Source organism: Leuciscus leuciscus (genome assembly GCF_965113295.1).
Source record: "Leuciscus leuciscus genome assembly, chromosome: 16".
NCBI classification, from domain to species: domain Eukaryota; kingdom Metazoa; phylum Chordata; class Actinopteri; order Cypriniformes; family Leuciscidae; genus Leuciscus; species Leuciscus leuciscus.
Window position 1 is genome coordinate 17,715,234 of NC_138740.1, and position 15,891 is coordinate 17,731,124.

Below are 15,891 nucleotides of genomic sequence, written 5' to 3' on the forward strand. Positions count from 1 at the left end.
TTCAGTTTGTTTTCATCACATGTGTTCCTGTTTGATTTTCCCGCCACTCAACCATGGACACTCATCAGATCACCACACCTGTTCATTACATCCTCATTATCACTGTGTGTTTAAGTTCCTCCTTTTCCTCTGTTTGTTATCCGGTCACATCTACGTTTAGTGGGTTTTTCCTGCCTGTTTGCCATGGTTTTTTTGGAACATTATTAATAAAGTTGGTGTTAGAACTTTATTCATCGTCTGACTTCACCTGTTCACCTGCAACCACCCATGGCAAAATTATAGTGAATTTTTATTTCTGAATGTGTTTATGAAACGATATGCTGACAGGTAGTTTTGAATGTGTTTGAAGTATTTTAGAGCAGGGGTTTGTAATCTTTTAGATATCATGGACACCCAAATATGATCATGTGCAAGGGCCCCCCCATCCTAAAATTTAAAAAGCAGTTATATATTTTCATGTACAGAGACCAAATTTATTCTGTAAAATTCTGCAAATTTGCATAAAATAGTGATTGGAAAATATTTATATATTTTGTTACATTATTTCGTTTCTTTCTACTCTATTACTGTGTTGTACTGTAGCTGTATTATTATTATTTTTTAAATCTATTAATTTTAATAGATTTTTATTTTATTTTATTAATTTACTTTAATGTACTTTTTGTAATTTTTTACACTTTATCTTCGAGTATGTGTGTAGGCTGTGTTAGGTACTGGAAGTGATTTGTTTACATGTGGTGACCTCTAAAGCAGAGGGATTTGGACAGGTGGTATGTGTTTGTTCAGAAATAATGGTGCTAATCTAGTGCCTACAAATGGACACATGAACCTCTCATGTGTTGTCAGTAGCAATCGTCACAGGCGTTTACTGCACACAAACTCTCCTTCGCACAATATCCATCCATCCTAAACTGCTGATTTTCCAAACCACTTTTACAGGGATTACAGGGATGCTGGAGCCTATCCCAGCATCTTGGACCATTGATAGCATGCTGAACAGATGGCTAGTGAATCACAGGGCTAACATATAGCCTACGCAGTCATTCACTCTCACACATAACTTTGGGCAGTTTTACAGCGTGCGCACAAAATTACATTGCAAAATAGTGATATCTGAGGTTGTTGTCAGGTAAGTGCTTTGAGTTTTGCGGAGCTCAATGTTATCTCCTTCCCTGGCCTAAAACATTGAATTCCACAGAAAAATATACCAATTACACCGGAATAGTGTTTTGTTTTTAGAGTCATGCATAGCCCGAAATGTTCCACGTTCACCACCAGGGGCCCCCAACTTCACAATATTACTGTGCATTATTTCAGTCTTTGATTGCATCTGTTTCTTTTTAGATTTGATTTTATGTTATACCCTTACATTTCACATGGTAAATATTTGATTTGCTGATTGTTTTTTACTTATTTCATCCGTGGGAAAATCTGATGATAAAGATTTTCCTCATTTTCCATCTCTTCACAAATACTGTGATATCCTGATGCTCTTGATCGATCTTCTTGGAAGTGTCCTGCTAGTGCAAGCTGTGGTAATTTTTTAACATAACACACTATCATTTTGAAACCTTGATTCATCGCAAATCAATATAAAACATGTGGTGTTGCATTTTCTGTGCTGTATTGTGTGGCATTTTTTTTTTTATTATTGTTCACAGTAAAGTTGTAGGCAGTATATAACATTATTTCAAATACAGCAATTGTGATTAAAGGAATAGTTCATCCAGAAATAAAAGTTGGTCATCATTTACTCACCCTCATGTTGTTCCACACCTGTATGACTTTAATTCTTCTGTGAACATAAAAGATGTTTTGAAAAATGTCTGTGTTTTTGTCCACACAAGGAAAATCAACAGGTAAATCAACTTGAATGAGTTCAAACTTTTTTCAAAATATCTCCTTTTATGTTCCACAGAAGAAATGAAGTAATGTGTTTTGCAAAGTTTGCAGCTTCAGTTGTTGTGGTTTTGATTGGTTGTATTATTGTGATCAGATGCATAATTGCAAAAAGCTTAATTGACCAAAAATGTTTACTTTATCACAAAACCCAAATAAATCTTTTTCCAATTTTCCTTCTTTTTCTTTCTTTGTTTTTTTTTTCTGGTACAAAATTACCAACTTACATCATTCTACTAATCACATCATCAGCACATTGGAAAGTATAAACGAGTACAAGTCAGTATCATTCTGATTGGATTACAAGAGTAGACTGATTGCTATAAAAGGAGGGAATCATTGTGTTCTTGTGTTAGCAATTGTTACCTCGAAAAAAGATGTGCAGCCATTGCTTTGCATCAAAATGGTCTCAAGTGCAAGGAAATTGCTGCAAAGAATATTGCACCTGAAAAGAAGCATTTACCGGATCATCAAGAATTTCAAGCAGAAAAGATCAACTCCAGTGAAGATAGCTTCAGGACGTCCCAGAGTGTCCAGCAAGAGCCAGGACCAGCAGTCTGAGTCGGCTTTGGAGTTGTGTCACCAGCAGTGCAGAGCTTGATCAGTATTGGCAGCAGGTGGGTGTGAGTGTGAGTGTGAAGACCTTTGGACAATGGCCTTGTGTTAAAGAAGGGTAACAGCCACTTGTCTCCAAGAAAAACATCAAGGACAGACTGAAATCCTGCAGGAAGTACAAGGATTGGACAGCAGAAGACTGGTGAAAAGTTGTTTTCTCTGATGAAACCCCCTTCCAGCTGTTTGGGACATCTGAAAAATCGTTTGTCCGGTGAAGAAAAGGTGAACGAAGGATGTCTCAAAAGTCCTATGTCGTGCCAACAGTGAAGCATCCCGAGACCATCCATGTGTGGGGTTGCTTTTCATCCAAGGGAGTGAGCTTTCTCACAATTCTGCCCCAAAACACCTCCAGGAATAAAGAATGGCATCAAAACATCCTGCAAGAGTTCTTGCAACTTCTCCCAACAATCCAGGATCTGTGCATTTTTCAGCATGATGGAGCACCATGTCACAAGGCAAGAGTGATAATGACGTGTTTTGGAGATCATAACATTGAAATTTTGGATCCGTGTCCATGGAGTCAACTCAACCAAAACGTAATCCCATAGAGAACCTGTGGTCAATCCTCAAAAGGCCAATGGAGAAGCAGAAGTCCACAAATTGTGATCAACTCTGAGCACTGATAAGGCAAGAATGAATCACCATCAGTCAGGATTTGGTCCAGAAGCTGATATCCAGCATGCCAGAGTGAATTGCAGAGGCCATGAAGAAGTAAATATGAATTATTTTCATATATTGAATGTTTTTACAAATAAAAGCCTTTAAAACTGAAGCAGAAAACTTTATGAAACACAATGATTGGTCTCTGCCAATACTTTTGGCCACGGCTGTACATTTACTCTCGTTTGGCAGACAAACGGCAAAGAGAGCCATCCAAGCGCTATTGCTATAAGACGAATTGTTTCTCCCTTAGCACATCCTTCTTTATTTGACAAGAAGACAAAAGTAATCTTCATAGCGCTGGCTGTATTTGCATAGCGACAGTAAGTTTCGCTTCACAAGCACGCTGTCTAAACACAAGACTCTCATTAATCAGCATTGGTATTGACTGTACTAGACACATGGTTACTGTTCCTATTAGCAGTTCTCTGTTCTCTAGTAGGACTAAAGCAAATTTACATTAGAACGTGTACATTCCCGAGCCCTATGTATGTCGGTCTTGAACATCCATAAACGTCTTGCACACTTGGAGACATATATTTACCTCTGGGCCTAAATGGAGGTTGCCATAGCGCTTAACAAATTACTGCAATTATGCTTACTGGGCTAATTGCCCGTGGGCACCAGCTGGGCAGCAGTGGTTGGGAAAGGAGATATAATTCCATTTGAATGACATAGTCAGTGGGGGACTGAGAGTGAGGATACTAGAATGGACAAGTGGTCTGTCTCTAAAGGAAAAGTGTTTCAGTCACAGTGGTTAGACCAGTCTAGTATGTATAATGTCAACCATCAAAAGTCGGTGATACATAAGTACCTGCAAAGCTGGAGAGGAAGGGGTCATAATTGCAATAGTGGACAATGGGTCTATATGTTGAAATAAAAGGATGTAGAAAGATGCTCAAACTGAAAAATATAGTTGAAATATAAATATATGATATATATTACTTAGGATATAGAAGAAACAACCAAACTATAAAAGATGTATTATTAATTCAATACAGTTAAGTTTGCTGCCTGCTTCATATCTGCTATGGTGTCTGCACAGTATAGCCATGGAGACACCACTGGCTGGAATTTATTTATTTATTCATCCTCTTTCATGCATTTTTTCTTCATTTCAGTCTATCAGACCAGAAATGAGCTTAGCTTTGTTTGGCACTGCAACCTCATATTATAACATTTAAAGGCCCACTGAAGTGCCTTGGAACGGGAAGCTCTGTATGATGCGTTGTCGTAAATTCCACTGAAACAAGAAACTAAGGCAGGACATATTGAATGGCTCCTCCCTGTTTTCAAATAGCCAATAGCGTTTAGTTTACCTCACAGACAGCAATTCGTACTTGACAGCACCATGGAAGCGAATCCGTGCGCTGATGATATGTTGGATTCAATAGTAGAGGTGTGAATACATTCTGGCTATTTCTTTCTTAACCAACATACAGTTGGAAAACGGAATAAAACTCGAGCGTTTTAGCAACCGAACACACATCTCCAACTCATATTGCTCCGTGACGTACGGTGTCAACGGTGGCTTTGGCCAGGTGGTATTTATAGCAAAGGAGGCGGGACGCTTTAGATTTTAGAGAGCATTTGATTGGACAGAAGATGTGATGAGAAGCTGAAGTCCACAGTGATGTCATAAAAATCCGTGATCCAAGTATTGAATGCTTATATCTCCTAAATGCGAATTTTGTCATTGTTTTGGAACACACCAGCTTACTCATAACCTTAAGGCCAACATATTCATACTAAAAGCTAAAAAACCTACATTTTTATTTCAGGGGGCATTTCATTTGATTGTCAGTCACTTTCACACTCAACAGAATACTGTGGCCAGTCTATCTGAGACCTTAATACGGATACTATTTACAGGATTGACAACCACATTCTATAGCCAAACTCACGTCTGTAAATTTTCAGGACTCACAACACAACAACATCTTTAGCGAAGCCCTGCTCTGTGAATGGACTGGACAACTTGTCGCAGTGCGAGAGAGATGCAACAGGAAGTTGTTCCTGTCATAAATAACAGTACTAAATATGATTTCCAACATATTTGTCCTTAAATCAGTTCCCCTCAGGATGGTGCCAGTAGCCTACCACAAAAACCAGAATTTCTTCACAAAACCTGAAGAGAAATGTACTGCAAGTAATCCAAATTTTACACAGCAAAGATGATTGTCGACCACTGACCAACGAGGGAGTGCTTTAAAAGTCCTAAATGAGCAAACCACGTTTTTTTTTGTTTGTAATTTCTGTCTCTTTCACACTGACAGACAGAAAAGGCCTCAAAAGAGACATATTAACTAACCGTGGCAGAGCAGAGACTCCTAACCCTGTACACTTCACACTCTCAGCCAGGTAATCACACTAGAGTCGTTTTGAGTGCTGAAGCTGATTGACTTCCTATCACTGATTTTCAAAAGCTAGCAATCACTTTTACAATGACTTTATATAATGGAAACTGACACAGAACAGGGCACGATTGCGGAAGGAGAAGGTAGAGAGCGAGGGGAGGGGGAGAAAGAGATTTGTTCTTGTGTGGAACAATTGCATAAAGGTGATGAGGTTCTGAACTCTGACCTGAGATACAACCAGCTGAAGCAAGACACAGAGTTAACGCTAAAAAAACTAGAAAATCGCCTTTCCGTTCTTTTTAAGAACCTTAGTATCGTAATAGGGCAACACAATTATTTTAGAGACCCCAGGGCATCAGCCCCATTGGCCTGATCCATAATCTAAATCTTGATTTCAGTCAGCTGATCACTGATTGGTCCATTTGGAGTGTTTTCATGAAGCCATCTATATATAATTGCCTTACCATTATGGTGATGAAATATGAAATTTGTTTTGCTCTGTTTGCTACGAACTGCCCAATAGTTTCAACCCAGCAGGAGTCACATCAGAATTCAAATGGCTAGAGGTACCGCTGAGAGAATGAGTGAAAGCTAGAAAACACGAGTAAATGACCGAATAGTGGAATGATGGAGCTGAGAATGCAGCTTCAAAGCAATCAGAATTTAAAGCACAGCAATACGGAAAACCAACTGTGGTTCTAGCCAATCAAAAACAGATGAATACGCATCAGAGAATCATAAACAGAGCATGGCGAACTGTAAAAAAAAAAAAGAGGGATGTCATTTTTGAGATATATCTAGTATAAATGCATAAAACTATCATATTAATAAGTCTGAAATAAACCCTTTGAAATGCAGAATTCAGAATGAAATAAAATGTTTGCATTTTTTTTTTTTTTGGTACACTTAAAAAAATAATGTATTATTTATTAATAATTTATCAGCCCAGAGCACTTTGACTCTGATCGTCACACAGCAAATCATCTTATGTCGAATTTACTCAAATGCAGTCCAGTCGTAAACTAATGAAGTGACAGCCATAAGCACAGCTCCACAGAACAGGACATTCATGAAGAAAAAGCACATTTTATCCAGAAATCTGAAGTGCTCAAAGAACAAATAATAAGAAAGGGTCCATCCTCTAAGACTTGAGTAAAACTTATGCTATGAGCCAATTTATGTTAATCTTTACAAAGCAAACAGTCATGGGAAACAAAGACATTTAACTGAAGCACACGTTGACATCTCCACACTGCATGGTAGATCATTTCACCCCTTTCAAAACATAATGGCCTTCTATTTAACGATATTCAGGCTCAATTTTCAACAATTAATTACACTGGATTGGCAGCGCAAAAAATGTCAGTAGCCATGAAAAGGATTTGATTTCAATTATCTCGGCTCAAAGGGGGTATGATTTCCGAATACACTTAAGCAAAATTATAACAGGACTTTGCTCCCTAGAAAATTGGGTGTGTTTAAAGAGTGATTATGTGGTGAATGGACGGGTGTTGAATGGGAGTGAATGCTCCAGGCTCCGTCTGAAAGGCACTCAATTATCCCTGATTGCTCCCCTTCACAGTGAAGCCAGTGGAGATACCTGCTATTGCTGTGATTGAGGAAAATTTACATGCAGCACTTTCTGCTGAGGGAAACAGAAAGGGCTGTGGGGTTAAAGATTTTCAAAAGACAGCCGAGGGGTCAGTTCAGCAGATGTGGTAAAGCGGTAATCGAGGAAAAGTAGGCTTAACAGGTCAATAAGAGGTGGTGGTGAATTAGATGACTGTGAAATCAAAAGAGAAAGGAAATTAAAGACTTGTTCCATGCGGCACTAATTCATGTACAATTTCAGGAAATTTGAATAAAAACCTACAGTCTGTCTAGTCACGTTTTTCAATCCTTCATGCTTTTTTTCCCATTTAAACATCTTTGCTTTAAGAAGTATATGGTCTTTTCTTCCAAGCTAGAAAGAGTTCTGTTTCTTTGCATTTGCAATTCTCTATCTCTTACTTTTTGATATGTGGGGTTGACTTGGCTCATTTCTTAGTAGGGAATGTGGAATGAGTTTTCATTTCAACAAGAAAACAAGAAAGAAAAGTAAACATTTTAGGATCGAGGTATTGCGACTGTTGAAATCACACTGTAAAAAGTGTTTGTGGGCCTATTTCTACACTGATCTAACCTTTAAAAGTGACTTTTGTTGCTGTAACCTAATGTTGTCAGGTTAATAGTCTTATTATATATTGTTTTTAAGCTGTTTTTATGTTCTGTTTATGTCTGAGTTTCATTGATAATCTGATTATTTACTTGTTCATTACTTCAGTTCTCCTCTGTTCCCTGCCTGTTTGTTTCTATGGTTTCTGATTGATTTGAGTATTCTGTCCTAGTGTGTCTCGTTAAATTTATCATCAGCTCCTTTGTTTGCTCTCATATATTTAAGCCCTCAGTTTCTTTCTGTTCCTTGTCTTGCATTATTTTGATTCCTGGATTAAAGATTTATTTTGAGTATCTCCTTCGTTGTGCACTTCATTACAGCCAACGACCGTGACAGAATGCAAGACAGTTACAGATGGACTTAGCAGTACTGCCAATACAAATGGTCACAGTGTCTCCAGGTCCAAGGATTTCAGCATTGTCTAGAGTCTAGACAAATGGTCACATGCTTCCAGAGAGTGATCTTTCCGAGTCCGTTCCAGTGAGTAATGTTCCAGAGTCTTTTCCAGTGAGAAAAATTCCAGAGTCCATTCCAGTGAGGGAAATCACAGAGCTCAACCCGGAGAGCATTGCACTGTCCATAATGGCTCTAACATTTATGTATCTGGGCCACACACAGATCCACACCAGCTCCTGAACACATTCCAGAATCCACTGCAGCCCCGTAGTCCGCTCCAGTGTCAGCTCCAGCCCCTCAGTCCGCTCCAGTGTCGGCTCCAGCCCCTCAGTCTGCTCCAGTTTTGGCTCCAGCCCCTCAGTCTGCTCCAGTTTTGGCTCCAGCCCCTCAGTCTGCTCCAGAGTCTGCTCCAGCCCCTCAGTCCGCTCCAGTGTTGGCTCCAGCCCCCTGAGTCCGCTCCAGTGTTGGCTCCAGCCCCTAAGTCCGCTCCAGTGTCTTCTACAGCTCCCCTAGTCCGCTCCATTGTCGGCTCCAGCCCCCTTAGTCTGCTCGAGAGTCTGCTCCAGCCCCTCAGTACGCTCCAGTGTCAGCTTCAGCCCCTGAGTCCACTCTAGTGTCGGCTCCAGCCCCCTCAGTCCGCTCCAGTGTCGGCTCCAGCCCCCTGAGTCCGCTCCAGTGTTGGCTCCAGCCCCTAAGTCCGCTCCAGTGTCTTCTCCAGCCCCTTATACCCCTTTTCCACCAACAAGAACCGGGTGCTGGTTCAGAGCTAGAGCTATTGCCAGTTCGGAGTTGGTTCAACTGACGAGCTTACTAAGAACCGGTTTGCGTTTCCACCGGCCAGAGAGCCACAACAGAGCTATATCTTACGTCACTGCATACGTATCATGTTTCCCAGCAACGCTAGTGCGGCAGCGCCAAACACAAACACACCAGACTTGTTCGAGATGCATCGGCTTCTCGCAGAACGATCAGCACATGAAATCAAAGCACTGCGAAAGCGATAAAAAAGCACAAGGAGTCGTATGATCTCCAAACACTCCCGCAGCTCTGATCGGTCCACGCTGCTCCGATGCATCTCGAACAAGGCATCAACAATAATTGACGTTGCGTTACTATGGATGCTCATGGGTTTGCGAAAATAAATCGGCATCCAAACATGGCGAATCCAACGCGTTCGTGCAGCTCGCCGTAACTTACATAGACGGATATTATAATCGAGCCGCTATTAGCTCGATTAGCTGCTATTTGAAAATGGCGGTCACAAGTTTCTCTTCAGTCTTGTTGGCCACGGTAACCCCGCCCCCAGCCTCTGACGCAAGCGGTTCTTTCTTGGCTCCGTTCTAGACCCTGCAATGATTTGGTGCTACTTAAGAACCAGTTTTACTGGTTCGGAGCTGGTGCTTTGGCGGTGGAAAAACAAAGAACCGATTTGAAACTAGGCTCTGGCTCCGAACCAGCACCAGCTCTGCCTTGGTGGAAAAGGGGTATTAGTCCGCTCCAGTGTCGGCTCCAGCCCCCCAGTCCGCTCCATCGTCGGCTCCAGCCCCCTCAGTCCGCTGCAGTGTCAGCTCCAGCCCCTTAGTCCACTCCAGTGTCGGCTCCAGCCCCCTGAGTCCACTCTAGTGTCAGCTCCAGCCCCTCAGTCCGCTCCAGTGTCGGCTCCAGCCCCCTTCAGTCCACTCCATTGTCGGCTCCAGCCCCCTGAATCCGCTCCAGAGTCTGCTCCAGCCCCCTGAGTCCGCTGTCCTAGAGCCACCCGCTCTCCCAGGCAAGGCCACTCCGAGCCTCCCTGGCTCCCTGAGCTGATGCACCTCCCTGCCTCCCTGTGAATCTGGTCCCTCCCAGGCTTCCTGAGCCACCTCCACCTCCCTGGTTCCCTGTAACATTGGTACCACCCTGGAGGCTTCCTGTTCTGCCTGAGCCGCCCTTCGTCAGGCTCGTCGTTTGTTTGATGTCAGTGTGTTCGTGGTTGTGTTTCCTCCGAATTGTTCCCTTGCTTATGGTATTGATTCCTAGATTTAAGATTTATATTGAGTATCTCCTTTGTGCGCTTCATTACAGTAACCGACCGTGACTATGATATTTAGTGCTGTCAAATCGATAAATCACGATTAATCGTATCTAACAAACATTTTGTTAATATGTGTTATATACATACACATATCACACACAAATATATATTGTATATATGTAAAGTTGTATGAGAACCTAAGAGATTGGGACACATTATATTTAGTGCTGTCAAATCGATTAATCGCATCTAACATAAAAGTGTGTAACTTTTATGATGCGATGATTCGATTTTACAGCACTAAATATAATGTGTCCCCAATCTCTTGGGTTCTCATACAATTTTATCAGTAGGTGATTTAGTTTGTGATTGAAAAAAGGCTTATGAAGACACCTGCACTTCCATAGTAGCCTAATACTTGCTAATCCTCCTACTCCTCAAGTCACCATATAACCAGAGGTCTCACAATAGCAAGCCCCGAAAAAATGTTCAGTTCCTTTCTTTATAGAAAGTGTCTTAATCCGTGGTTGGTAATCAGTGGTTTAAATTGACCATTCAAACATTTTAACACGTTAAAGCCCTACGTCATCACGGGCAGACCTCTGAATGGTGGTTTCTGAATAGCGTTTCAGATCTTAATTAGGACATTATAGGCTATTCTAGCCTATATTATTCATTGCTTTCAATGTTAGGTCAAAGATGCTATACATAGTCCCACGCTGGTCCAACGACATGCTGTTTTTCACTGATCAGATGACAAATCACCGTATACACCAAACTAATTGGATGAAGCTTAGATCGAAGGAGTTAAACTAGTTTTTTTTTTTTTAAGAAAGGAAAGTTTTTACGAATGGCATCGACTTAACAACTGCCTTTGACAAGAAAAAAGGACAGTAGGAAGCTGAGACAAGCGTAAGCCTCTTAATTTGCGTGAATAGTGAAAACAAGTTTGGGCATTAATGCCCAGATTACATGGACACCTATGGAGGTGTTAAAGCTTTAAATTTTGCCTTTCTTCACAGCAATTCCCATGGCGGCAGAGAATACCCCTTGTTCTAATGAAGGTAACAGAAGGTAATATAAATCATTTTAAAATAAATGTTTATTTTCTCGAATTCGTCCTCATCTATAGCCTACCTATATATTTGTTTGTTTCAAATACCTATAAAGATATTAAAGCGCTCAATCGGATCAGCGAACTGTTGCCATAATTAAAAACAAACGCGTTTGCGTTTGCCCAATCAAATGCGTTTGCGTTAATGCAAACCCAATCTGCATTAAATTAATGTACATTTTGTGGTTTCTGCAAGGTTTTTTAAAACGCAGTTTTGTGCAAACAATCTTTGATAAAAAAAAAAAGAAAAAAAAGTCTAATGTAATGCAAAGGGGGGGAAAGCATTTTAAAATGCCCATTACACTTAGGTCAGAAAATGAACAATAAGTCTTTATGTATTTTTTAACCTGTCCATTTATTGAATGCATTAAATACAGAAGAAATTTTAAGACAACACAAAGCATTTTCAATTCAGTTCATTTTATTTTCACATTATCTTAATATTTCCCTGGCTAATTCATCAATATAAGCATATGGTTATTTTATTTCCTTCCCTGAATTGTGGCTCATAAGTTTAATAAATAAATAAAACTCATGGTATAATACATGACAACCATAAAAAACTGTTTTAGTAGCCTACTATTCTGAGAACAGAGAGTGCAGCCTTTTTCAAAAAAAAATCCTAATACTTTATCTCTGATGTAGAATAAATACTTGTAGAATAAAACACTGTTACAGAACAGACCTTGAAAAAGTGTCGGATGTGTAACAGTAACAGTAATTTGCTCAGATATAGCTGTTATTTTTGTTGTATCCATTTACAATTATGAAAACAGAATGAAAATCTAGATGGTTCATTCAACAACTGTTGAAAACAAAAACTTTCAGCACTCATCAACAATCAGCAATAAACAAAGAAAGAATTATTAGAAGGCTACAGTTCAACTTCCAGAGACTAAAGAGACATGTGTCTATCTATAATAACTCTGTAGATATTAGTGCTTCTGCTTGACTTTGGTCTTTTGCCATATCTCAAGTGAGATGAGTCTCAGGCTCAGCACTCCTCTTTTCCAGCTATTCCTGCCGTGGTGATATGAGTCAGTTGAGCAGAATGCTCCTTCGCTTTGAGACGCAGTGCTGCTATGCTGGAAGTACGGAAGTCCACCGTCGGGGGGGACGGTAAGGGTGGTGAAGAGGAGAGAAGGTTGTTGGTGAGGTGGGAGCGTTGAATCGGACTCTCGATGGCAGGAAGGGGTATCCTTTGCAGTGCCATTGGACCTAAGCTTGTAAACAGTCTGTTGAGAAATTTAGAAACAGAATATTATAGTGTGAAACGGAACTTAATGGTTTTGTGTTGAACATGCACATGAGGCTCACCTTCCAAAAGGGGGGCTCATGAAAGCGGGATGTCTAAACATGGCCGCCCCTAACAGAGCACTGAAGCCGTGAGGGGAAGCAGAGTTTGGGGGTGGCTGAGCCAGTCTTTGGAGGGGGCCAGGCCAAGCTGAATCAATAGCTGGATGCGGGTTTGGGACAAAAGGATTCCCACTCAGGTAATGACATAAGGACTGTGGAGCAGAGGGGGTTCCAGGATAGTGTAGGCTCAGAGTGTGCGACTGAACCCCCGCCTTTTCCCGTTTCCTCCATTTTGCACGCCGATTCTGGAACCATACCTTGAGAGGAAAACAATGCTTTTGTCAGTTATAAGTAAAAAGAACAGTTGTACGTTTGGTAAAGAAATCTTGTCCCAACCACCATGAAAGCACATCAAGCTATTGATGTGCTTTCATGTATATATTTTTCTTTTCTGTGTGACATTGTAAAGCACATTGGTCAACTTGTGTTGTTTTAATTGTGCTATAAAGTTGCTATTACTGTTGCTGTTGCTATTGTTCCCTTAGTCAAAGAAAAATGAAAGCTAGACCACAGGCTCAAATAGAATATTCTTGGATATCACAAGAAATGCAATGTTACAGAACTTTTTTTTATTTCTGCATCTCATATCTGTGATAACACAAGAGTCATGGCTGAGAATAATTGTACCTAAAAATGTAAATCCTGTCATTTACTCATGTCTTTCTAAAACTGAATGACTTTCCGTCTTCTGTAATACAAAATGTGAAAAAAAAATCTAAACATTTCTTATTTTGTATTTTGTAAAAAATAAAGTTGTGAAACAAACAACTATGAGGGTGAGTAAATGTCAATGACAAAAAATGTTTTTTTATTATAGAGCTAAATAAAGAGCTAAATAAAAGAACCTCGAATGTTTCTATATTCTTGGACATTGTTTATCTGACGTAATAGCTTATCTATTTGCCCACTTCTCACTTAGATCTGAAGATCTAGATCTTTTTTTTACGTTGCTTTTCAGTGTATCGAAATAAGCTTCTATACACAAATCCACAAGTCAGGTGTAGGCTGTCTGTATGTTCAATATGAATCTTATATTTTCGATAGTTTGTCCCGTGAATTGTTGGCATTGTGTAGAATTGTACTTTAAAAATGCCAACAATATTTAGGACATATTAGACTTAACGGTTACCTATAGAATTAAGAATCCAATTATGTGATTTTGTTAATGTTTAATGCTTTTTAAGTGGCCCCAGTGAAAGAGAACAGGCTAATAAACTGAATGTTGAAAAAGGTGAGATGAATAAGAAAGTGACTTACTTGCACCCGTGCTTCTGTAAGATCAAGTCTCATTGCTAATTCCTCCCTTTAATTACAGAGAGAGAGAGAGAGAGAGAGAGAGAGAGAGAGTTGTAGGTTGAATCTTGATCTCTTACTTTTACTCACATTGACAATGAATTTGACTAAATTTTAAAATATTTATAGGCTATATTTATTCGTTTACATTCTTGTGAGCAAATATTCAATCTATTTATTTTAAACATTCCCTATTGAAACGGCTAATGTGAATTTAGGCAGCCTGTATTGCAACGAAAATATATGAAATATAAATTATGATTTATAATTAATGCATAAGCTTTTTTTTTTTTATTAAACATTAAAAGTGTTTTTTAAATTCTACTGAAAATGACTGTTGTGTTAAATGAATATGTGACGGATAATGCCATTTAACCAATAAATCACTTTATTTTATTATTATGCATTATTGCATAACGTTAAAGCATTAAGGTCTAGTAGCCTACATGTAAGGCAGATTATTTGCCAGGTGTTGCCGTTACCTTGTGAACACATCAGGATAGTGTGTCTTTTGAAAAGCTCTTTCCAGCTCCTCAAGCTGATAGCTGGTAAATGTGGTCCGGTATCTCCTCTGTTTTCGTTTTAACATCATCCCATCTTCAGTGTCACTTCCCGCTGATAAAGTAGTTTCCTCACAATTCTTCAAATATGCGTCTCGTTCTTGCAACCCCAATAGATTCGGAGACACATTTGTCTCTCTTTTGGCTTCTTCCTCCTCCGGTCTTGGCGTGGGACTGGACGTGTTTTTGCAGGACTGTAGAGACGCATGTTCCTGATACGACCTAGCACGAGTGATGCTTAGAGAGGCTTCAGTAATTTTGATCTTTTCACAAGCTGTGTGTAGCAGTCTTGCCTCGTTTTCGTTTGCGTGAATGTCTATGGTGGAGGAGTCTGTGAACCCGGCGAAGGGGCGGCGGAGCTTCGGCGGCAGGTGCATCTCTGGTTGAAGGGACCACAAACTTTTCGGTGATGCTGTCAGTAAAAATAATAATCTAAACTATTATCAATAGGATTAATTAAGTTATAGATAAGGATCTAATTTAATTACACAGGGAAGACTATACTTTTAATGTCCGTGCAGTTTAATTTAACATGATTTGTTCTTAATGAGTATTTAAGCTGCAGAAACTTTCAGTCATTTCCACTTAAATTACATTAAACTGACTTAAATTAGTTGATTCTTGTTTAACTTACAGCTAAAAAATTGTGAAAATTGCTTAACTTATTTTGATGAGTTAAAGCAACGTAAAAAACGTGTTGTCATGCATAATTTTTTTTTTTTTACAGTGTACTTAATATGTAATTACTCTGTAGGCCTACTTGTAACAGCACATTGTTATTGTAATTAGGCTAATTGTAATACAATATTTGCTACACACTAATTAATTGTTATAGGCCTATTTCAAGTCCACAGAAATAAATTCTTATTTAAAGCAGAGGTTTCATCTCTTGAATAGGCACTGAGTTTAGAAATAATAATTCAGTTCAATAGGCTTCATGTGAAAACAACTAAAACAGGAATGCATTATAATAAGCGACTTACCTTTAACTTTTAAGGAACTTTTCCTTCCCAGAATACTGTCGATGCAGTACGAGGACAACATGTGTGATTTATATTTGCAATTTGTTTGGTCTGGATTTCCCCCCTCTGCTTCTTTGCTCATATCTCTGGCTTTAATGAAGGCTATACAGAAATCAAAAATCCATTGAGCGCGCGCGTCCCGCTGCTCTCGCTGACTGATCGCTGCAAAAGCTCGCGCACGCCGACCTTTGTACTGATGCTTCAGCTTCCAAAACTGATCTAGAGCATCTGATTGGTTCTCCGATAAAAGCCTCTGTCACAGGCTGTGTCCTTCAGTTTAAAGACACTTTCGTTTTATCTGGCCATTTACACATTTATCCAACACATTTCAGATTGAAATTGACTACTTAAGAATGTCATTAATAATAACACTAATAATAGCCTAGCCTAATA

At 39.6% G+C, this 15,891-nt stretch overlaps 1 protein-coding gene across 1 annotated transcript; it reads right to left on the reverse strand.

The window, feature by feature from the left end:
• Positions 1-11,682: 11,682 nt before the first annotated feature.
• arxb (aristaless related homeobox b) lies at positions 11,683-15,635 on the reverse strand. The gene is made up of 5 exons (XM_082142060.1): positions 15,460-15,635; positions 14,399-14,855; positions 13,881-13,926; positions 12,585-12,880; positions 11,683-12,502 (listed from the first exon to the last, which is right to left on the reverse strand). The coding sequence occupies exons 1-5, from the start codon at positions 15,578-15,580 to the stop codon at positions 12,262-12,264; spliced, it is 1,161 nt and encodes a 386-aa protein (XP_081998186.1). The 5' UTR covers positions 15,581-15,635; the 3' UTR covers positions 11,683-12,261.
• Between the last annotated feature and the right edge of the window lie 256 nt (positions 15,636-15,891).

Bases quoted from the DNA above. Each gene is read 5' to 3' on its own strand.
- arxb (XM_082142060.1), bottom strand. From the start codon at position 15,580: ATGAGCAAAGAAGCAGAGGGGGGAAATCCAGACCAAACAAATTGCAAA. The intron at 12,881-13,880 runs GTAAGTCACTTT...TTTCCTCTCAAG, and splicing joins TTACAGAAGCACGGGTGCAA to GTATGGTTCCAGAATCGGCG. The intron at 12,503-12,584 runs GTGAGCCTCATG...ATTTCTCAACAG, and splicing joins ATGAGCCCCCCTTTTGGAAG to ACTGTTTACAAGCTTAGGTC.